The sequence below is a fragment of the Hippocampus comes genome, unplaced genomic scaffold (genome assembly GCF_001891065.2).
Source record: "Hippocampus comes isolate QL1 unplaced genomic scaffold, H_comes_QL1_v1.1 scaffold383, whole genome shotgun sequence".
NCBI classification, from domain to species: Eukaryota; Metazoa; Chordata; class Actinopteri; order Syngnathiformes; family Syngnathidae; genus Hippocampus; species Hippocampus comes.
In genome coordinates, this window is record NW_017805407.1 from 165,680 (window position 1) to 188,318 (window position 22,639).

Sequence of the window (22,639 nt, forward strand, 5' to 3'; positions counted from 1 at the left end):
CATTAGTGACTTCAAAAATAGTCTTCCGGGGGAATAAGATAAGATTAGATCAGAAAACCTATTTGTCTCACAATGGAGAAATTCCCAATTTACAGCAGCAAAATTATGAAAGGGAGAAGTAGAAGAACAAAAAGTATATACATAAATATAAATTATAAAATATAGATATAAGCATATTAAAAATGGGTGAGTGGGGGTGAGTCCAGGTTTTCAGGTCTGTCTATTCAATAGCCTGACAGCAGTCGGCAGGAACGAGCGGCGGTACCTCTCCTTGTAGCAGCGCAAATTTGTTACATTTTTATTGGGTTGCCTGTCAGATAGACATTTCATTGATCATCAATCAGACCCTCAAGTTTTTGAATTATGTTTGTTGTAAGAAATGCATGTCTTCTGTGTTCCTTGTCATCTTGATATTTTGAAGTGTGACTTCTGGGGAGAAGCCAAATGTTCTAATTTGGTCCTGAACTGAAAAGTGCTGTTCTGAAAAAGATATATTTTATTCTTTCACACCTACTGTGTAATGATATCTGGTGACGTCACGGTCCAATACTATCACACCGATACCATTACACGAGCCTAGAGTAGGAGCCGCATCAGCTGCATGGAGATACTTAACTGCAAACACGGATGACACATCTCGCCTCGGCTGAAGTCGAGCTGCTTCCCTCGAGCAGAGTTCGTCATCTGTTTTGAAAAAATCCGCGATGCACTGAAGCCGCAATAAACGAACCGCGAAATAGCGAGGGATCACTGTAAGTGATATTATGCATGCCTAAATTATTATCACTTGAAACAGGTGTGTCTGCATGCTAATTTAGCTACATTCTGAAAAAAACATACATCCGTGAACTCTGTTTTAAATACATGCTCATGTGTTACATTTAATTAACATAAATACGCTTCCACAGTCACATTTGTGATGTGGGACTTTTTTTTTTTTGCTCGCAACGCGCAGAAGAGGAAGGGGTTTGTTGTGTACGGAGGAAACAAGTTTGAGTTAAAGTGGCATGTCATTTCCTGGTTGATCGCTTGATGTTGGGACATGAGAAACAAGCTAGTTGGAGTGCTTGCTGTGGAGAAGTGAGCGGCACAGCTACGGACCGGCACCGCCGCATGCGACACTGAGTTGCGGGATTCTGGCCTCCCATGCGCAGACTCATAAAATGAACGATGGACTGGCTCATAAGTCCGTGTCAGCTGGTAATGTAAACTTTGGCGGAATGCAAGCGGTAGAACAGACATGGCTGCAGTGGTTAGTGTATTATTTCTGCATAACTTCTCTGTGGAACCGTGCCACATATTTCTGCAGTCACATTGCAATGACGCTTGGTGTCAGAATGCCACACTTGTCACAACTCTAAAAATGTGTTTTCCATCTAAAGGGAAGCTCCGTTATGCCATACATTATTGACACTATTAATTTTTGTCCTGTGAGTCAGTCCGAAAGAAGTCATGTTTGCCCTCCAAGAGATGCTCCCTCACTGTACGAGGCTTTCTGCATGCTCAGCTCATATCAATCTGCTATTTCGACTATCATGGAGCGCGCCAACACATCAAGGAACGTTTCTGGATGTCTTGCGTGTCACTATTTTGCTACAATCTCCTCGGTTCTTATGGGAATGTCGGGGATTGCAAATCATTATCAAGAAGTCTGTTGAAAGGTTTGACCCACAATCATGACCTGTAAGCCATTCCGATCTTGAGACGGGGGTGTAAGATGCAGAAGGTGGTGTGAGGGTTGAAGACAGGAAGGATGTGGTTCGCAAACATTTATTAAAGCAATTTTCAGTGTAAATAAGTTGTTTGGTGCATTTAAGCAGCAACACATAGCTTGAAAAAACAGATTGAAGTCATTTGGATGGTACATGGGCTTGTACTAAGGAGGAGAATGCTTTTGACTTTGTCGCGGTAGCCAGAGTCCTGGTGTAATGCCTATGGAATATTTGTAGACCAGCCAGGACACCTCTTGCATAAACAGTTCTTCATCTTGTGTGCCTCACTCTGAAATAATCCGACATTTTTCACATTTCAAAACCTGCTGTTATAATAGTGCCGTGATATGTTAATGTTACCCCTCTTATTTTTGTTTTCTTGGCTATTGATTTAAATTATCTTTATGTTGCATACTGGAAAAGTTACTCCACTATTGCTGTGAATTATTGTACATCTTTTTTTTTTTTTTAATGGCTTATTGTGTACAGCACCTTGTTTGGTTGAACATCCTAGTTTTAAAAAAAGATGCTTCATGCTTTTCCTCTCTTTGAGTTTAATCTCTTCGCAACATCCTGTTTCAAAAATCAGGCCATAAGGCTGACAGGAGGCGCAATGTGCCACTTTCCTTAGTCGAGTTTATTTTAGATGGGTGGACAACCTTGTCTGCACTTTCACTGTGCTATAATTTCATGATCACTGACATGACTGGGCCTGTTTAGCTGATGTCACTGTTATCACTTGCTACACTTACTGTGTGTCAGTATTTCCGCTCTTGGGATCAATTAAGGAGTGATACACAAAGGTAAACCTTTCAAAAGGCACCTATTGCAATACTTCAAAGTTAAAATTTATAGCCAAGCTACATATTACATCTCAAGGTATTTTTTTTAAGGGTAAGTTAAATTTATGTTCTAATATTGATATGTGATCCGCCAGTGGAGATCTTGCAGTTCTTAATGAACGTAATTTGCGTGCACCAATCTCCTGCACGGACTCCGCCGAGGCTATTATGCTTCTGCCATGTAGACCGGACGCTGCTCATGCACTGAATTTAAACGGAATGAAGAGAGCCTTTTCTTTTGGCTTGAAATCAATTCGGCTGTGTTCAGTCCCACAACAGCACAAACACTAATTTCTAACTGCGCCCGTCAACGAAAATGCCAAAAGAAAGAAAACTCCACCCGTGTGCACAGTTTGACTGCATTTTGAGCTAAACTTGCTCTGGGCATGAAAATGGTGCCCAGCAGTTCAATCAGCATTTTTATGACAGTGTCGTTCGAAACTGAGCGTCGTTAAAAATGAAAAGTAGAAACTTTTCATGCAGCTCATGTATTTGCTTTTATTACACTGTGCAAGTAGTCATTAGTTTGTACTTTGAGGTATTAACTTGAACTTCTCTCCCTCCCCTTCTAGAAAGATGTGGGCTATTTGCAGCAGTGGCTGGAAGCATTTGTGGCGTCCTTTGAAAGGCTCATAGATGTGAACTCGCTTGAGCCTCGGAGGTAAAAAGTTCTATCTTTGTTCCAAGTTTTATCATTGTTCCATCCACCATTCTCCAAAACAGAATGAACTTTGGCCTTTTTGGACAGACCGCGTTTTGATGTGTTTATTTTACACTTAAACACTGCCTCTCCAGGCTGGAGGAGTGCACCTCTGAGGTGCCCCTGCTCCCCAGTGAGGTCCTGGTGTTCCTCAGCACACAGCTTTGGCAAAGTGCGCCGCACCTCTCAGACAGCCATGACCACAGCAGCAACACCCCGCACCCCCTCCTCCTCATCAAGTTCTTCATAATCGTCTGCAGGTTAGTCTACTATTCAATGTTGGGGTTGCCCTATCAATAAAAGCATGAAATTAAGTATACTAGATTGCGGTCATGATGGAAACTAACCACACAAGTACTGATTAGGCGTTCTGCATGCTGCAAAACACTAATATAGGCACTTTTGTGCCTATCATCAATAGCTAAAATGTAATTCAATCATTCTAAAAATGTTTACGCCAAGTACCACCTAAAATAAATACTGAGTGCTCCAAGTACCACTGTAACCATTGAAATACAGGATCATAGTAGGTCTAAGTCTTTCATGGGGGGGAAAAAGACTTTAAAAATCAGTGATCTAATTTATTATTGACTTAAGGGAAGCCGGCAAATTGCAGTTATTTTGTTTCTCCTGACATTGCGACACGAATTGTGCAAAGAGGCTGCAAGCCTTCGTCAGGAAGTTCTCCCTTTCATTCTGCGCGTATACTGTCGTCTTTACCATAGATGGCCATCTTGCTGAGGTTCGGTTTCCTAATACTGCATTTCTCTCAACTTCTAGAAACATGGAGAACATCGACCCAGAGAAGACCCCCAGTTTCGTTTTTGAATCCATAAAGCTTGTGAATTTTTGTCTGCACCAGGTACGGCGTTTCTAAACTGAACGTGAAGCTGTTAATGGTTTCTGACAAAGGTGCATGGGCTTGTGAATGTTCAACCAGTGAAGAATCACTACATTTCCCTGTCATTTCAAATTAGCGGACACCCAGCAAAATATACTTAAGCTGCGGAGCTAGTTTAACGTAAGGATGTTGCTGTGGTTGTTTACGAGAGCTATGAGTGAAACAGGCGTACAAACACCAAGGTTGGTGTGTCCATTTGTGTCACTGCATTCTTGTTGTACATCAGATAAAGAATGGAGAAGGAGAGCAGTCCACTTTGCAGTCTGTCGTCTATTATGGACTGGTGCTGTGGGAGAGTGTCTTCGACCCTTATCAGACGTGGAGGAGACGGCTGGCGGGGTGAGTATATGTCCAGCATGTACCGTATGTATAAGTCTGAGGGTGGAATTTATTGACACGAAAACTCGACCAGCTTCACCATATCATACTTTTAATATTTTAGTCAATCGTAGGCGGATGATTAACATCTTGTCTGAGTGCCTCTTGACGTCACTCCTCAGTGGAGTCGTATTTTGTAGGTATGAGTAGGAGGGCCTGACTCCGGCCTTGTGTGTGTGTGTGTGTGTGTGTGTGTGTGTGTGTGTGTGTGTGTGTGTGTGTGTGTGTGTGTGTGTGTGTGTGTGTGTGTGTGTGTGTGTGTGTGTGTGTGTGTGATGCAGGGAGGAGGTGAGCTTGCTGGAGAGGAACAAGTATAAATTCTCTCCGCTGCCACTGCCAGAGGAGCTGACTGCTCTGTTCCACGGTGAAGAATCTTCCTCACACTTGTAGAGACAGTAGATCACGTAAACCTGTTCTGTACATACAGTATACTGTAAATGATTGCGATTTTTAAAATTTATTTATTTATTTTTTTTATGCCCGCTGCTTTTCCTCCTCAACTTTTACAATGTGTCGGCTCCAACCTGGAGCCCAGAGTCATTCATTAACAAAGCGTGACTTTCAAAGGTCATTATAGCTGCTAATACTATCATTCGATAATATACACTCAATAAACACATGAGGTCAATGTAATGTGGTCCAATACAAGCGCTGTGTTAAAAAGTCGGGCGGTAAAAAGATAACAATGCTCAGTTTGGATTGGCCATGCGACAGAGCTATTCATCACCTCAGCCTCGGAGGGAATATCTGAATAAATAATGCTTTTATCTTCATCACAGGCTTCAGGGATATGTAGGGCATGGATATGTCATTTGGTACATATTCAAATTAGGACCGTTCGGCCTTGGCAAAGGTCAACATTTTGCATTTGTTCTTGCACTTGTAGTTTGCAGCGGTGTCAGATGTCATGGCATCATAGTGAGAGCCGTTTCGGTCCTCTCAGCTCAATAAGTTAAAAAAATGTCATCTTCCGTAGTTGAGTGCAGTTATACACTAGGGTGGTCCACATTTTCATGGCAAAAAAAAAAGTTTGTCGGATTCGTCGGGCCGGGTCGGAATTCTTGTCGATACTATGGTACAAGGTTCTGTGCAAAATTTCATTCCGATCTGATGATATTTTCCCGTCCCGCAAAGCGGCCAAAGTTTCCACCATAACAACTGGTCTCAATAGGGTGAACATGTGTATTTTAACCGTGTATTTTGCCATGCGTGACACTGGCTGGGCTGAATGTTGCCCGAACGATCACCTCCTGACTAACTAACCATTCCATCGCTGCTCTCAGCAGCCGGAGACAAACTCAAACGCACGCCTAACACACAACGGTCACCTACTGGCGAGCTAATATCTTTCAATTGAAGTCGAGAATCGCCGGAATTCTTACTGGACGCTGAGCTGAGGACGCTTTTCGACATCGAAAAAAAAAAAAAAAAAAGAGCACCGAGGATCGGCAGTTCCTGCTGGGCCAGGAGAAGCGTTGCGTATTGCGTTAGTCGTGGCTGTGCCTGCGTTCAGCATGGCCGCTGCAACTGCAAGACGCTCACGCTCAGCCACCGAAGTGTGGCTTGTTGGGCAGCCCGAAGCTCACCACGGCTCGTCGGCGCGCTCGTCACCTACGGGTGGTGAACGACTTTGCGGAGAGGGGCGTCGCCCTCATCAGCGCGTTCTGCGGCGCCATTACGCGCGACGAGGAACAGCGACAGCACCTTCTGCAGGTCGTGGAGCGACACCGGGCGTTGCACCCGTGCGCGAAGTAGGCATGGGATGGCACGCACGGCGGATTTCGTTTTTTTTGCGGTCTAACAGTGTCACTAGTGTTGATGGACATTATAGACAGATGGACAGATAGACAGATGGACCAGTTAACATGGACCAACAATCTCACCAGTGTTGAAGGATAACCACGGTTGCCTTTTTTGCAATACATGCGTTCCTGTCTTCCGTCTTTGAATTATTGCAAGTGCGAACTGAGCAAAACAAAATCCTTACTGTACGGGAGAAACCGTACTACCATTCAGCCCCGTAACATTCTTTCCATAGGGGAAACTTTGGTCGCTCTGCGGGACGGGATAAAATTATCCGATCGGAATAAAATTTTGCACACATCCTTGTGTCATAGTATCGACAAGATTTCCGACCCGGCCCGACGAATCCGACAAACTTTTCCAAAATGGACCACCCTATTATACACGACACACTTTTCATAGCTCTCGTGTCGGATGTTAAGTGTCAAAAAAGGTTCTGAGTCATTTTCTTTGATTGATTGTCACTTTGAAATACATTTTCTCAGTAATGGGCTTTGTGTTCCTTGTCGTCAGTCTGGTTTGTTTCTTTTTTTTTTCTTGTACTCCGTGAAGTTTATTCAACATCTCCATTTGACCTACGTACTGCATGATTTCAAATTTTACAGAAAGTCTGCATGACAGTGAGAAGATCCCAGAGCTTCTCACACTCAGGCTGGTTCATCTCCAGGGAGCTATCATTAGTGGGGGCAAGGTCTGTCGCCATATTTGCTGTATCCTCATAACCAGAGGTTATTATTGTCTGGGAATGTGATTACCGTGGATCATCTCGCATATGATGCATCTTTCCAGCCAAATGGTCTCCTCGCCGTCACCTCTCATGCTGTCGAGGACCTCTTCTCCGTGCTGCGAGCTTGGTGTTGCCGGGCCTCCCATCACTCAAAAGACACATCCCTCCCTCGGCTGACCTTGCAGTGCCTGACCGCAATGATCCACCTGCTGCATTTTAGCAGCCCCTCAGAGCGGCAAGTCGACATCAAGACCATACTGCAGAGTTTCTTCCAGCTCCTGAACTGGAACCGTCCGCTGAGCAGTGAGCAGCAAGACAGGCAGAACTCCGAGGGGCGCCTGATCTCGCTCCAGAGCCTGATGCTGAGTAAGACGACCGAATCCGCACGGAGGTCAAATGACTGACGTGACAATGAAGCTCATGTTACGCTTTGCTCTCTTTTGTAGACACGGTACCCGAGATCCTGCAGTGTTCGGATCGGCCCGCCCTCCAGGCTGTCTTCCTAAACAACAACTGCTTTGAGCACATCCTCAGGCTCATACAGAACAGCAAGGTTGGCGGCTAGGCCATCTCGAATGTGGCCGTCAGCTTTTGATTCATTTCTAGTCCGCACAGATCTCCTCATTTCTTTTCCTCGTATTCCTCAAATGCAATTCCTCATTTGTTTGCCTGACTGCTGACCGACTCCCCTCAGCAGTACGCGCCACCGAAATATGACAATTTTCTTAAAACCTGCAGTACTTGACGTCGAACTGTCTGCATTTTTGAAATTGTACTCTGTGTATGTCCTGTAGCTCTTTCAGAGCAACAGGCTTAGGCCGAAGAGTGAGTGTGACCTCACTACAAGTTTACTCACAGAGGTCAGAGTGGACCAGGTACTCCCCACAACCCCTAAACAAACCTTTGGTGTTGATTTTGATCTGTCAGCAGGAAACTCAGCCTTCACGTGTTCACAGCTATCAGTGGTCTAAACAGGAAACATTAAGACAGGAAGGCAGGCTTATGAAGCAGGTAGCATGATATGATAACTGTGACTTGAGGTGAGACAGCGACCTTATCTTTACACCAATGTCCTGAGAACAAATTTTCACTTTCATACAGTAAAGTCGGGACACTGAAAATGAAGAAACATCTGTTGCATTTTCAAGCGGCGAAAAGGACTAATAATGTGGAATTTGAACAACTGCCCGAGTGCTGACAGAATTCCAAATACTTGGGCACTTGGTTCTGACATCTTGCGCAATGATCCCCGATAGTTTGTAGGGGATTGATGGAAAACTATTGCCAGCAGTAGAACTGAAGAGGAACATTTATTGGTTTTCAATATTTTACTCTATATCCACCCATCCATTTTTCATCGTGTTTGTCTTCATTCGGGTTTCACTGACTTTGATAAGTGCAACCCCCCCCACAGTCAGTCATCAGCCACAAATAGGCAAACGATCATTCACGCTGGTTGGTAGACAATTTAAAGTCTTCAGTCAACTTAGCATACATGCTTCTGGAATGTGGGAGGAGGCAAGAGATGAACTGCCGGCGACTCTTTGTTTTCCTTTGAAATCAATAGAAAGCACAATAAAATGATTGGTTAAAGTCCGGCTTAGAACTATGTCATATAAGGAGCATGTGATTGCAGATCTGACCTATGAGGCCAATCGACTCAAATCAATGAGATTCTTGCTTTGACAAAGTGAAATACGCTTTTGATCAATTTATTTGGGGGGGAAAACAACAACAACAAGAAATCGCTGTGATGTAACTTTTAATGCAAAGAGAGACTCTATCATACAGTAAGTTATGTTCCGAGATAGAGGCTGAATTCCCTGTTGATTCCACTGGACTCGTTTTTACATAGTGCATGAGATGGTGGTTGATGCATGACTCCTCTTACCTCCTTGGCTGCTGGTGTGGTGGTACCAGCATTTAAAAAAAAAAGATCTCTTTAGTGTCTTGGGATTGGCTGTCGCCTTTCTTAATTGTTTCTCTTTCTTTACCCTGGTTGCCTCACATATAATCTTGGTGTGGACAAATAGCTGTGCTCCTTCATTCCCGCTTCTACTTCAGCCTCATCCTTTCTTTCCTGGTGGACGCTGCACATTTTGACCTGTTGCACCGGCTTGATGACGTCTCATTTCCCCCCATGGCGATGTAGGTCCTGGAGCGAGGCTCAGACAGCATCACAGTGCATGCTTTAGGAGTTCTTACAGCCATCATGAGTAACTCTCCCACTGCCAAGGTAAAAATATCATCATGGGATCACCTTTGGTCCACCCGTGCATCATTAATCTTTTAAGTAGGATAACATTATGACCACTTGTGTAATGCATTAAAATCCGGGAAGAATTTTAACTCCAAACTCTGTCTTCAAACAAGATAATAACGTTGTGAGTAACACTGCCTAGGAAGTATTATTTAATTGATTTTAATGGTGATTAGTGTGGTTGTTGTTTGAAGCACTGCGTTGTCTCTAATGTGCTACCTCATTTTGCTATGTCAGAATGATATTTGAAACACTTCAGGCTCTCGGATAACACTGTTCACCATTGCATAAAGGCAGTACTTAGATATTCGTATTCTAGGGCTGAAGAGTTAATCAAATTCAAATCGACATCACAATGTAGTAGAATGCAATTTTCATTTCCGACCAACGTGTACTTTATCATTTATTCCTATCGTATGTAAATAAGTTCAGTGCTTAAGAAGTGCAGTCTATATGTGTACAAGTCAATGTTTCATGAAGCATGAGCTCAACACAAGATACAAAAACGAGATAAAGTCACAGATTTGTTCACATTATTGTCATCTGATTCAGCATTTAGTGAATTATGTTTACATCGCACTTGTGTGATAGAATTTTGTGAAGTTGTTGCAGTGAATACTTACAAGGCTGCATCTGAATGTGTTCAGTCAGGTAACTCTAACTGAAGAGGATAAATAAACTGTTTCAAATTAATTCGTGGTTCATTTGCCTTGTTTTTTTACATAAGCCTGCCCTATTAGAGCAAAACTTTTATGTATAATGAATCTGATATTTTTTGTTGGAATACAGATTAATTGTGTTTGTTGAAAATGGACGAGAGAAGGGCCTTGGAAAAAAAATAATTGCATGTTTCATTGCAATTACAATATAGAGGGAAAAAAACACAAACATCTAAATGTCATTATTTTTCAAAATTGTTCATCCCTAATATATTTACACAGTGCCTACTGCATTACGATAATGTCTTTGGTGGAATACTCTGAGCTTCTCAGGAAGGCTGTTCTGCATTCATGTCAGAAATTTCATTGTGTTCCAATTGGCCTAATGGAAGTGTGCCAATTTTACGTTCTCTGCGGAGTAGCTTTCGACTCGCTATTTCGGTCTCGTCCCACAGGAAACTTTCAAGGAGCGGATCGGCTACTCGCAGCTCTTTGACGTGCTCAAGAGTCAAGGTCAGCCCACCAAAAGGCTGCTGCAGGAGTTGATGAACATGGTGAAAAGCATTTTACTCTCATTATCCGCTCATTGCCTCCAGAGAGCCGTCCATTTTCTCTCATAAACGACCTTTTTAAATGGCGTCATGTCACCGCATCCCATTCTCACCCTCATTACGAGCCACTTCTGTGTTTGTTCCTTTCCAGGCGGTGGAGGGCGAGTATGCCCACGCACATCACTTAGGCATTAGTAATGACCAGCCGCTGCTGTTGCTCCTGCAATGGCTTCCTGAGCTGCACGCCCATAGGGAGCTCCAGCTGCTGGTTGCACAGTGGCTGGCGACTGTATGCGGTGGCTCCCTATCTTGTCGCACTGTGGCTGTGGAGGCAGGCATGGTGGGAGCCCTCCTGCAGGTGCTCTCGCAACCGCAGCACTTGGACAGGCAGTGCGTTGATGCCATGCTGGGGCTCCTGCAGGACCTGGGCTCACTTTGCCTGAAGCCTGAGGAGCTGAGGAGCCTCCTCAAACTGCTCAGGTTGGATCAGGATAAGGGCACCCATCCATTCTGCACCCGCATCATCCAAGTTCTCTCGGCAATGGCGGCGCGAGAAGGTCGTGACAGCGCCCTCCAGTACTTTGATCTCACACCCCCTATGGCGGGTATCATGGTGCCCACAGTCCAGCGATGGTCAGGCAGCAGCTTTGCCTTTCATGCTTGGCTCCGCCTCAATATGGACTTCCCACGTTCCCCTCTGCTAGACTTCAACAAACCTACCGCCACCTTGGTCACAGCAAGTCAACAGGACATGGGAAAAGGACCTCGCAGGAAGCAGCTTTACAGGTATAAGGGCAAGGCCGGCATGAGAAATAACTTTTGCGTCACAGCCTACTGAATGTTTTGGTTTTTAAAGCTCTTGTCTTCTATAAAGTTTCTTCACAGCTAGCGGAACAGGACTGGAAGCCTTTTTCACAATGGAGGGCGTGCTGGTCGTGGCTGTTTGCACGAAGAAAGATTACATGGCCGTCGCGTTGCCAGAACTCCCACTAGCTGACTCACGCTGGGTGAGTGCAGTGAGGACTCAGCCTCTCCCAAATATCAACGCAGTGCATCAGGGAAAATGTCACACGCCGTTTTTTTCAAGGCCCTCTCGTCTGGATGTTTGACCTAACAGTCAGGATGGGTACGGTCATCAATGAATTGTTCGTTGGAAAGGCGTGTCAACAACCAACGGCGGAGCCGTTGATTTCGTCTGTGGTCGAAAGTAGAACGTGACTTGGCAGAGGTTGAGCTGTACGTCACAACTCCATGCGGCACTATTCTGCTCAGTACAATAGAATGGAAACAGTGGTGCAAAACTTTTCAAGACATTCTTTCGTTACTGGAAATGCATACATGACTTGGTATAGAAAAAAAATGCACCATTAAAGCTCATTCAGTACCAGCCAATTCTGGGCCAAGTCTGAAAAGACGTATAAAAATGTCTTTGGGAGTGAATGAGTTAATCAATCATGAATGTTTAATTTTAGTCTTGTTGATCAAGAACATTTAGTCAAATGCACGTTCCTACACTTTAGCATAATTGTTAAACACAAACACTGAAATAGACCTCCTGAATTAGCAAGGAATTTCGTCTCGTGGTTGTTCATATTTATTTTCCGTTCTCAATGCCAAACCATTTCTCTGCGCCTTTACATCCAGTACATACAGTAAATAACACAAATACTTTCTTGATTATATTTTCAGCATTCAGTCGCCATAGTCCACATTCAAGGCCGTCGTCCTTTTGGTCAGAACCTGGTCAACATCTTCATTGACGGAGAGCTGTCCAAAACAGCTCAGATTCGCTTTCCATCCTTGAGTGAGGTAATAACTTACATTTGTTTCTTTGGTTGTTGCCTACCGACAGAGTTGAAAGCGAGATGGTATGACCTCATAAAAAAATATATCTGTTTTCCATTTGTTTGCCTTGAAGCCTTTTACTTCCTGCTGCATCGGCTCTGCAGGAAACCGAACAACGACCACCACAACCTCGCCTAATCTACACACATCCTTGTCTTCGGGCCAGTCCCCGGAATTTGCCTTTCCCACCAACGCCCACTCTCTAATCCGCTCCCAGTCCTTTCCAGCCAACTTTGCAGGGGGCCGCTGGGGCTCTCTGAATGACTCCACAGTGCAGTCCATCCCAGCGGGGCTGCAGGACACAGAGTGGGGAACGCCCTCTTCTCTGGATGGACTCCTGGGCACCGCCTTCATTTGCCATGAGCCTCTGCAGCCGAGCCAAACAAGAGCGCTGTACGCTGCAGGTAAGCCGCACTGCTCGAATACAAATCGGCAGTTGTACCCGTACCTGTGTTGAAATGTAGCGTCGCTGTCTATCGCAGGCCCAAATCACGTGCCCTTGTTCAAAACGGATGGAGAGTTATCTGATCTCAACGGCAAGCTTGTGCTCTACTACACTCCCCAGGTAAGCGACTGAAAAAGCTGCCAAGGGTGAAAATCAGCCAGTACATTTTTTTTATTTTTTTATTTTATAATTGATTGCCATGCATTTGCTCATGTGTCTGCTTCAGGCATTCAAGAGTCAAATATGTCTGGATTTGTCTCCTAATCATCAATATGACGGCCGGCTAACGGGACACAGAGTCATCAACTGGGACGTGAAGGTTAGATTTATTTTGGTTACGTAAATATGTTGAACTCAGTTGCTGTGAATATCTAGATCTTTTCTGCTTTGGGAGTTTCCATCCCTGCGCAGAATCCATGTGCGTCTCTGGGTGTGTTTCCCCTGCAGGATGCCGTCAATGTGGTTGGGGGCATAGGGGTTTTGCTCCCCCTCCTGGAGCAAGTTTGCGAGGAAGAGCAGGTGTACAACGGCGCTCAGGAGATCTCAGAAGTGCTGGGACCAGAATTGACATCGTCGTCACGAAGCCCGGCCGCAATGCTGCTGCCACTTAAGTCTTCAGGTCAGATTCTGTTTCATTGATTGCACAGTTGGCGTTGAACTGCTGTATGGTAAACGTAGGCTTCAAAACGATTGCATCATGAAATCACAGTTTATATATTTTTTCAGTTTTTTTAATTCTGCTCTCAGGAATGATTTTCTTTAACTTGACTAAACAAATGTCACATATTCTACTGAGAGTGAAAATATATGCTTAACATTCACAAAGTTTGCGGAAGGCTTGATATTTCACCCAGAGCTCCTCAGTCAGATTTCAAGTCAAGTTTATTTCTATAGCCCTTAATCACAACAAAATTCAAAAAGATATCAGCACGTGACATTAGTAACCGTTGGTGTAAAATAACGTCGATCATCCTCTGTTTTGTTACGTTGCGGTTGTCAGTAAGTTTGTGTTTGTTTGTCTTTCCTTCTAGAAGCCAGACTGGAGAGGAACAGCCTCGCGGCCTTCTTGCTGATGATGAAGAACATGATCCGTCGTCATCCTGTCAATCAGGAAAGCCTGCTGCAGTGCCACGGGCCGAGCATCATCGGAGCCATGCTCAGCAAAGTAAGAAATGCTCATTTCAGTATGAACAGACATTTTTTTCATTGCAAAGGTGCTGTCGAACGATAAACGTGGTCATATCATGTCCTTTGGTTTTCGTTGACGTTCATGAATTTGCCAAATGATTTGCATTGACTTAACGTCGATGTCCGGTTTTAACTCATTCACTCCCAAAGACGTTTTTAAGCGTCTTTTCAGACTTGGTCTAGAATTGGCTGGAAACGAATTTTAATGTCAAACGTTAGGGACTGGGCATGATGAAGCCAGATGGACAGCAACGTACACATTTCTCCTCTCTGCAGGTTCCAGAAACTATGATGGACATGAATGTTTTGATTGCGTGCCGGCTGCTACTCGACCAGGTCCTCAACGAGGGGAACGGTCCACTTCTGCAGCAGTTCTACCAGCACCTGCTCTTTGATTTCCGCATCTGGACCAGAAGCCATTTTGCTGTTTGTCACGGTGAGGCACAAGCATGGCGGGATTAGATGGTTTAAGCATAACATACCGTAGGAAGCTCAGGCTATCACACTTGATATGTTGTGAATTTCTTTCTTTCTTTCTTTCTTTTGTAAAAGTTGGTTTCCAAATGTCCTACTGAGCGAATGTTAATGTCCCTTTTCCAAGATCACGTCCAGTACATCTCATCTGTGATCCACAAAGGGAAACAGCGCCTGAAGAGGAAATATGGAGTTCAGTACATTCTGGATACCATTCGCACGTACTACAGGTGAAATTGTATTTTGATTCTGCGGAGAAGACGGAATGTGTCGTGAAATACGTTTCCTTCATGTTTCATATGCAGCGCGGAGAAAGATGGCGGCTGTCTCAGTGACGAGAAGCAGATGATTCAGACGAGTTTGTTTGCGTTGCTGAAAGACTTCCTCAGGTCTCCGACGGCTGAGGAGCTCCATAGTGTCCTCGCTTACATTCTGAGTGCGGGAGATGAGCAGCAGGTACTGATCCCTTGTCGTTTCGGGGGATTTTTCGTGATACATTGCCGGCAAAATGATGCCTATTCACATTGACCTGCATGATAGATTCCAGGGCAGTATTTGGTGATGGCATCATTTCTACCCTGTGGCGGGGCATAGACCATGCGAGAATTAATTTCATTTAGGTGCAGATCTGAAGAAAAGTGCAGTCAGGATTGCTTTTTTGTTTCTGCTACGGCAGTTTCGGTCCTCGGTTTGACTTGATTTTACAAGCTGTGCTGCATTCCATATAATGCAGAGGGGGGAAAATGTATGATTGCACATGCAGCACATAACACTTTGGGTTGTGTGTTTGTTAGCGAGTAGACACTTAACATGTCCCTCCCGAATTCAACCCGACACCTCTTTCTTGGGCGTTTTTGTTCAGGTGGTAAAGGCCCTGGAGGTGCTTTATGAGCTTTTCCGGAGCAGCCCTCCTCGTGAACAGGTGCAGGCTGTGCTTCTGGAGTGGGGAGTGGAACAACTTTATAGTCTCCTTCTCAACCCGAGCTTTGGGGACCGGGCCAGAGAGATGGTCTTCAGGGTCAGAGTAGTTTCGTTCTTTCTTTCTTTCTGTCTGTCTGTCTCTTCTCACTCCTGCCTTCTCTCTCTATAAAACAATCTCCGTTAACACCATCCGGCATCATGCATTGTGTCTGCAGGTTTTATACAAAATCCTGAAGAGCGAGCGTGTGTCCGAGCGCAACAAGCAGCGCCTCAAACTTAAGGACTTTGGCTACCTTGGCCTGGTGTTTTTCCTTGAAGACCTTCCCGTGACCATGACGACTGTGCGATGTCTGTACGAGCAGGTCCTTGCGACAGGTATTTCAATTCAAACAAGAGAGGCCTTTACAATCGCAAATGGGAAGTATAAGACAATGACCCCGATCGCTTGCATGAACAACAACTGACAGCAATCCAATGAAAACTAAAAACAATGATCAAAGTCTTCCTTCCCTTTTTTGCTCATCCTTTTAATGATTCCTTGTTGCTTCTTTTTTTTCCAAACCATGACTAGTTACAATTTGTTGTGATTAGGCCAACACAACCAGTCAAAAGGTTTCCAATGCGTCCAAACCTTTGACTGGTTATGTAATTCTCTAGGTGAATTTAGTTGCTCTGGTCATTTTTTTTTAATCCAAGTAAAATGAAAGGGATTGAAATTAGTCAACGCAGTATAGCCAATTAAGCCCCAGCATCACATTATAACATTGAGTGGTAAATACGGAATCGTTTCCAACGTCTGCATGCCTTCCCTCAGACACGAGCCCTAACTTCAGAGACCTCCTAGCTGTGGTGTGTCTGTCCCACCGGGCTGACCTGGCTGTCCGGCTGGATGTTTGTCGCAAGGTCAGTCTGACCTTCTGCCACTCGAGCTTCATCTTCATCAAAGCAATCTTTCGCTATTGGGACAAATTATCTTCATGTCTCCTGTGGTTTTGCAAACAGCTCTTCCACCTCATCTATCTCAGCGAGGACTACGTGAAGCAGCTGGCCAAACAGCCCGGTTGGCAGGATGTTCTCACCAAACTTTATGTGAAGGAGTCCTACGAATCGTTCGCCGCTAGCCTCTCAGGATCCACCGAGGCCAACTTCCGGCCTCCGTTGCGTCGAGACCCGAGTCTGCTCATCGAGGATGCGCGTACGGGCATCTTCCTCAACTACGGCACCTCGCAGGAGGAGGACGACGACGAGGAAGAGGAGGACGGCGTCCAACGAGATATCTCCGAGGGATATTCCGATTTATCCCAATCGCCGCCCAGTGGCGTGGGAGGCCAGCTGAAGTCATTCGATTCGACAGACCAAGAGAGTCACTCGTCCTCCCTCTCCAATTCCATCGTGGTGGACATTCCCTCGTCTCGCGTCGATGAGGAAGGGAGAGATTACCAGCCTTTCTCCCCGTATGGAACATCGCCACCTTTTGATTTGGAACTAGGCAGCATGGGAGAGACGGTCACCCCAACAAGTAGCCTCACAAACACACCATCCCCTCTGGAGTACAGCAAAGCCTTTCCGCCGCAGCGACCCAGAAAAAGCTCCAGTCTATCCAATGTTTTGGACCACGCCAGTTACGGGACAGACCCTCCCACCGGAGACACGATCTCCAACACGTCCAATCCACAGGTTTGGATAATGACGGTCATATCTTGAGCTTTATCTCCGAAAGCTTTCTGGTGTTTTCTGTGAGGCTTGGTGTCTGAGTGTTGGTTGACTTTTAGCAGACACCAGAAGAGGAGCTCTGCAACCTGCTCACCAACATTATCTTCTCGGTGCTTTGGAGCGGCAGTGGGGCGGACGGGCCCGAGGATGTGGTCTGGAGAGAGAGGGGCCAGGTGTTTTCTGTTCTCACGAAACTGGGTTCCTCCTGCCAACTGGTCCGCCCGCCCGATGACATCAAACGGAGGTTATCTTCTCTCACAAGCCGTTTGATTATAGTCCACCAGGAGGATACTTGTTTCCGACACGTAACGCTACTTGAGATCATAAGACCGGTCAAAATTGGAATTGCTATCCTCAATTTTGAATGTAATTCGAAAGAGAATTGAGTTCAGTTCTGTTAAAAATTTTAGCTGACCTTGTTATCAGCTTTGTGGTCATCTGCCATGCATTTGTAATTCTTGAATCGATTGAATGCCATTTCTTTATAAAGCCACCAAATCAAAATTTATGCACAAGCACTTTTCATATGAATCAGGATTAAATCCGTACTCACAATGCATTACAATGATGCCTTTGAACAGGAATAAACCGTGCATCAAAAGATTTGCTGGGGTGGCCAGTTATTTGGACCAAATTGCCGGGTTTAAAGTGAAGCCACTTTTATGCTGCATTCCAGATCATTTGGCACAGCAGCAGGACATTAGAATGTTTTTTTTTTTCGCTTGTCCCTTTTAGACGTAAGTCACAACATTAGTGTGTACATTCACACGGTCATTGCGGCTGACATTGATGACATCATTAAATGTGTGGTGACGTCACTGTGGCAGCGACAATATCTTGGAAGGCAGTAAATGCACACTTTACTAACCTGACACTACACGACTTGACAAAAATATAATACAAACATTATCAGTACACGTTTTTGTCATGATATCCTGAGGAGCCGTGACAGCTTTTTCATTTTACATTCTAAATGTGTGTTTTTACGCCATACGTTTTATGACATTACGTGGTGTTGTGCCACTGTGTGTAACAGTCTGCTGGAGATGATGCTGGAATCATCTTTGTCCGACCTGAGGGACGCCCAGGGAGTGTTCCTGCCTTTTTGTCCCAGCCTGGTGAGGCTCCTCAGGTTGCTGCAGGACTTCCTGTTCGCCGAGGGAACCGACAATCATACACTGTGGAGTGAAAAGGTGCATCCGACGGCCTGCCTCACACATCGTTTGGATTTTTTTTCTCACACTCAGTCCAAATGCTTGAAACTTGATACCACTGACAGTATGCGGTGAGAATTTATCCGTTTGAATGCCATTATTATTTTACATGCATTTCTTAGGCAGCGTCATGCCGGGTTGGTGACTCAGTAGTGTATTTGTATCCATTCAAGCCTCCCTAAAATACCGTCATTGAGATGAATTGGTTGCATCATTGTTAAAATTATGGTTAAGATCAGGTTCAAGTTCTTCTGGTTTGAAATGAGGTCTACGCTTTCACTGCGAATCCTTTGTTGATATTCGCTTCATCACAGATCTTTGAAGGGGTTGTGAACCTACTGGACAAGTTGCAGGCCTGGCACAGCACCCCCGGTAACCCCGGAAGCACAGAACTGAAAGAGATGTCCCAGATCGGCCTACGCATCATCACCGGCTATATCCAACAGCAGCAGTCACAGGTTGGTTGTCCCTTTTATCGCCTGCAATATTTAACTTACGTTGAAGGGTTCACACAGACAGAGGCAGATTACAAATACCAGACCTTGTAGGGGTTTCACTTCAAAGACATTTGAGTCATTCATCTTGTGGGGAGTGTTGGGTATGAAAGGGTAGCTCCTCTCTGAATTATGACTGCCGTTGCTGTAGCACCGTGGGACTGAGCGATCATAACTGAAGCAACCACAAGGCTTCCGATCACATGATTTGTTGGTTGAAATACTCATTTGCGGAGTAGAGCAACCCCCACAAAGCCATTTATCAAAATACATCAAATAAATCGTGCCGTGAATCAGTAGATGTGTTTGCTGTTTCATTTAAAATCGGTCTGTGTGATGTAACTGCATTGTTTGTATATTTTTTAGACGTGCATTTTCTTTCTTCCTGTGATAAGGTAATGCCAAATCATGTCGTACTCCTTTTTATCCTTCTGATAAATACAGTACTGTATATCTGAAACATTGCAGATACGAGTTCACATTCTACTATCTCATAAAATAAAAACATGGAAAGCATTTTTTTTACCCTTCTACACTCCCGAAAAATTACAGCAAAAAAGCATTAAAATGTGTAAGTGCAGTTTAAAGTGGTGTAAATTGCGCCATACTGAGAAATGTTCACAGGATTTAACGACATGAAGTTCCAATTATTGAACGAAAGCAACTTTTTTTGATGTATGAGTTAGTTATTGTTACTTATATGTTGAGATAGCACTTTTTACTGACTCACAATGTGCTGCATAGAAGGCAGAGAATAGAGACTCACAAATTTATCGATTTCAATTGACGCCACTTAAAAAGTCCTCCTGCCTCCTCAGGTGTGTGTGATGGCCTTCGTGAAGCTGCACAGTCTGCTGCAGACTGTGCTGTGTCTCAGCTGGGAGGAGGTCTGCTTCCTGCTAGGCCGCATTGGCGCCCCCCTCTGGCCAGACAAGGACGCGACGGACATCAACAACACTGAGCATGCGGAGATGTTCTCCCAGGTGGTCCCGGTGGTGCGAGCACTCCTGGACCAGCATGCAGACCCAGTTACGGTCCAACAGCTGCTCCCTAGTCTGCCCATCACCAATGGCAGCACCACATTTGCCCAAGATCTGAAGGCCTACTGCCACACGCTGGAATGGCAGAGCTTTTACCAGCAACAGGTCAGCAGCTGTTATTGTTTGACGAGATTCAATGAAAGTTGCCTACTCATCATAAAAATCAATATCTTTCCAAAACAAGGTTATGAAAAATTTTCGAACTCGCACCAATGTAGTTAATATATTTCAACCCGATGTCAGTTTGAATTCTCTCCTTGCAATGTGTGTCTCTGGACAGGGCGCGACACAAAACAACATGAAGTTACAAATCCCCCTCAGTGTTCATAATAAATTCAGTACATTGAATGAAAAATATCTCCACATTTGAGCTTTTTCCCTTTTCTAGCCATCAAAAAAAAAAAAAAAAGATAAGATTAAAAATCCTTTATTAGTCTCGCAATGGAGAAATTCCCAATTCACAGCAGCAAAGTTATGAAAGGAAGAAGTAGAATAACAAAAAATAGGAGCTGCTGGAAAGGCAGCCACTCTCGCGGCGCCGTCTTGAAGTCAAAATATCAAAATAACACAACACAACACATAAGACACAGACAGTCGTGCAATCTTAATCACTTTTCCTGCATACACTTTGTTGTTGTGTATGACAATAACTACGTTTTATTGTTCTGTTTCAAAGACACAAGCATATATGCAAATATTTATGTGTTCACTTTCTTTAAGAGGATATTTTAAATAAATAGTTGCGAATACAGTACAATTGCTCTACCACTTTATCCAGTGGTACTGGAATCAATTAATAAATTGGAAAAAAAAGGTAGCCAATCTTACGTTAAACATTTCTGCCCCACTACAAACCGCAACCACCAAAATAAACAGAATGTTAAATGTTTATCTCTCTAACATTATCCGTGTTAAGAAGTTAGTTTTAAAGTGATGGTTTTTCGATTTTATTGTTGGGTGTTTTAACGTGCCCATTGTCAATAAGTTCAAAGATCTCAGTCTTGGGTGCTGTGATAGTATATTTTTCTGCTTATGTTTCTGTGTGCAGGTTCGGCCCACCATGGAGCAGTATGAGTTGGACACGTTTGGGCGGAGTCATGACATCATGTCCAATTTCTGGAATTCCTGTTTCGATGACCTCATGAGTACGGCCTTCAAACGAGACAAAGACAGATCGGACAGTAAAGCAAAGTTTCAGGTGGGAGTAAGGTGCAGCGCTCCCATGGGTAACCGCAACACTCGACCTCTCCGCTTATCCGACAATGATGTGCACGGTCACAGGAATTGATCGTCGACCCCTACCTGAAGCGCGTTCGAAGTGAGAATGGGCGCTACGTCAGTTGGCAGAAGCAAAGCTCCAACCAGCAGGGGGTGGTGTGGCAGCACTGGAAGGCTCTGCGAAGGCTGTTGACCAGCGAAAGAGCGGTGTGGGCCAAGAAGTACGACTTCCTCTCAGCCACTGTTATTTTTATTCGCTTTACCCAAACATGCTTTACATTCCTTCTGACAGTCTGCTTTGCCACTTTCCCCTGGAATCTGTTTGTGCCTCAAAGCGCTCTCCTGCTTACCTCTTTGCAGCCCGGCTGGCCTTCAACTCTTTTCCACTCTCACTGCCTTCCTGGTTATTTTCGGAGACAGAGAAACACATGCTTCATTTTTTTTTCTATACGTTCTGCAGAAATCAGCCTCAGGTCAAGTGGATACTGTCCAGTGCAGAGACATATTCAAAAATGCGCCTCAAACTTGTTCCCAACCACCATTATGATCCCCACACAGAGGCCAGTGCCCAGAGGGACAACATGGGTACGTAACACAGTGGACCATGATGCATTTGGCCTGTTTAAAAAAAATAAATTCAAAACATAATGATATCATTATTTTTCCAGGAGTGGACAGTCCACGTTCCGAACCTCTGCCTTTGGCTGTTGCTAAACAAGCCAAAGTGAGCGATATGGAGGACGACCAGTTAGGAGACGAGGATCTTGTTTTTTTAGATAACAAGTGAGTTCACTCAGTAAAGGTGCACTTCACATTCAGCTCTTGATAAGAACGCTTTTACAATAGGCTGGCAAACAGTATATCCAATTCAAATATTCCGTCCTCACTTTTGCATTTAGTGTGGAGGCCGAAGACGAGAGCCAAAAAGAAAAGCTGGTTTTATCCGAAGACTGTGAACTCATCACCATCGTAGCCAAGGTTCCCGGCCGCCTGGAGGTCACCACGCACCACCTTTACTTCTACGACGGCACCATTGAGAAAGAGGAAACGGAGGAGGGTGAGCAATATACATTTCATTGAATACACATATACCTGTACTGTGTGTGTGTGTGTGTGTGTGTGTGTGTGTGTGTGTGTGTGTGTGTGTGTGTGTGTGTGTTCTATTTACCTTTGTGATAGTATAAAAGTTTCCAAAGAGGGGAGAGGTAGGAGTGTCTGTTGTTTGAAAACAGAATCCACAAATTTAGCTACCCGTTCTGTCTTGAAACCTACGATTTCAACGGTGGTTTATTTAACAGTCGCACTCAACAAATAATTAGAAAAAAAAAACCTTGAGCAATGCTTCCCATGAAATATGGCAAAAGCGTTCAGTAGGTTTATCATCGTGGCCGTTGTTTGTCGTGATGTAGACCTGCACTGCATCAAAAAAGTGAGTTTTTTTATTTTTTATTTTTTTTAATGACTTCATTTAGCAACATGAGGACAAAAAATAATAAGGAGCACTTGTCACGATACAATGCAGCACCATTGTAAAACTACAGTAAGGAACATATT

General features: G+C 44.4%; 1 protein-coding gene across 3 annotated transcripts in view; it reads left to right on the forward strand.

Moving 5' to 3' along the window:
• The window catches only part of nbeal2 (neurobeachin-like 2), a 40,215-nt gene that overhangs the window by 8,957 nt on the left and 8,619 nt on the right, over positions 1–22,639 (forward strand). Inside the window, exons 2-36 of one of the 3 annotated variants that reach the window (XM_019873617.1) lie at positions 3,127–3,215; positions 3,350–3,514; positions 4,035–4,116; positions 4,382–4,494; positions 4,815–4,897; positions 6,942–7,027; positions 7,126–7,429; positions 7,510–7,616; positions 7,858–7,938; positions 9,216–9,299; positions 10,438–10,536; positions 10,685–11,319; positions 11,408–11,540; positions 12,223–12,342; positions 12,452–12,782; positions 12,861–12,943; positions 13,050–13,142; positions 13,271–13,442; positions 13,855–13,988; positions 14,288–14,447; positions 14,613–14,715; positions 14,791–14,941; positions 15,348–15,503; positions 15,622–15,781; positions 16,221–16,309; positions 16,409–17,083; positions 17,179–17,363; positions 18,156–18,312; positions 18,648–18,791; positions 19,646–19,972; positions 20,916–21,065; positions 21,149–21,306; positions 21,546–21,670; positions 21,754–21,868; positions 21,985–22,142. In XM_019873617.1, the coding sequence (XP_019729176.1) occupies positions 3,127–3,215; positions 3,350–3,514; positions 4,035–4,116; positions 4,382–4,494; positions 4,815–4,897; positions 6,942–7,027; positions 7,126–7,429; positions 7,510–7,616; positions 7,858–7,938; positions 9,216–9,299; positions 10,438–10,536; positions 10,685–11,319; positions 11,408–11,540; positions 12,223–12,342; positions 12,452–12,782; positions 12,861–12,943; positions 13,050–13,142; positions 13,271–13,442; positions 13,855–13,988; positions 14,288–14,447; positions 14,613–14,715; positions 14,791–14,941; positions 15,348–15,503; positions 15,622–15,781; positions 16,221–16,309; positions 16,409–17,083; positions 17,179–17,363; positions 18,156–18,312; positions 18,648–18,791; positions 19,646–19,972; positions 20,916–21,065; positions 21,149–21,306; positions 21,546–21,670; positions 21,754–21,868; positions 21,985–22,142 (6,007 nt within the window). The remainder of the gene's footprint in view (positions 1–3,126; positions 3,216–3,349; positions 3,515–4,034; positions 4,117–4,381; positions 4,495–4,814; positions 4,898–6,941; positions 7,028–7,125; positions 7,430–7,509; positions 7,617–7,857; positions 7,939–9,215; positions 9,300–10,437; positions 10,537–10,684; positions 11,320–11,407; positions 11,541–12,222; positions 12,343–12,451; positions 12,783–12,860; positions 12,944–13,049; positions 13,143–13,270; positions 13,443–13,854; positions 13,989–14,287; positions 14,448–14,612; positions 14,716–14,790; positions 14,942–15,347; positions 15,504–15,621; positions 15,782–16,220; positions 16,310–16,408; positions 17,084–17,178; positions 17,364–18,155; positions 18,313–18,647; positions 18,792–19,645; positions 19,973–20,915; positions 21,066–21,148; positions 21,307–21,545; positions 21,671–21,753; positions 21,869–21,984; positions 22,143–22,639) is intronic. The other 2 variants (XM_019873619.1, XM_019873618.1) reach the window with 2 other exon arrangements.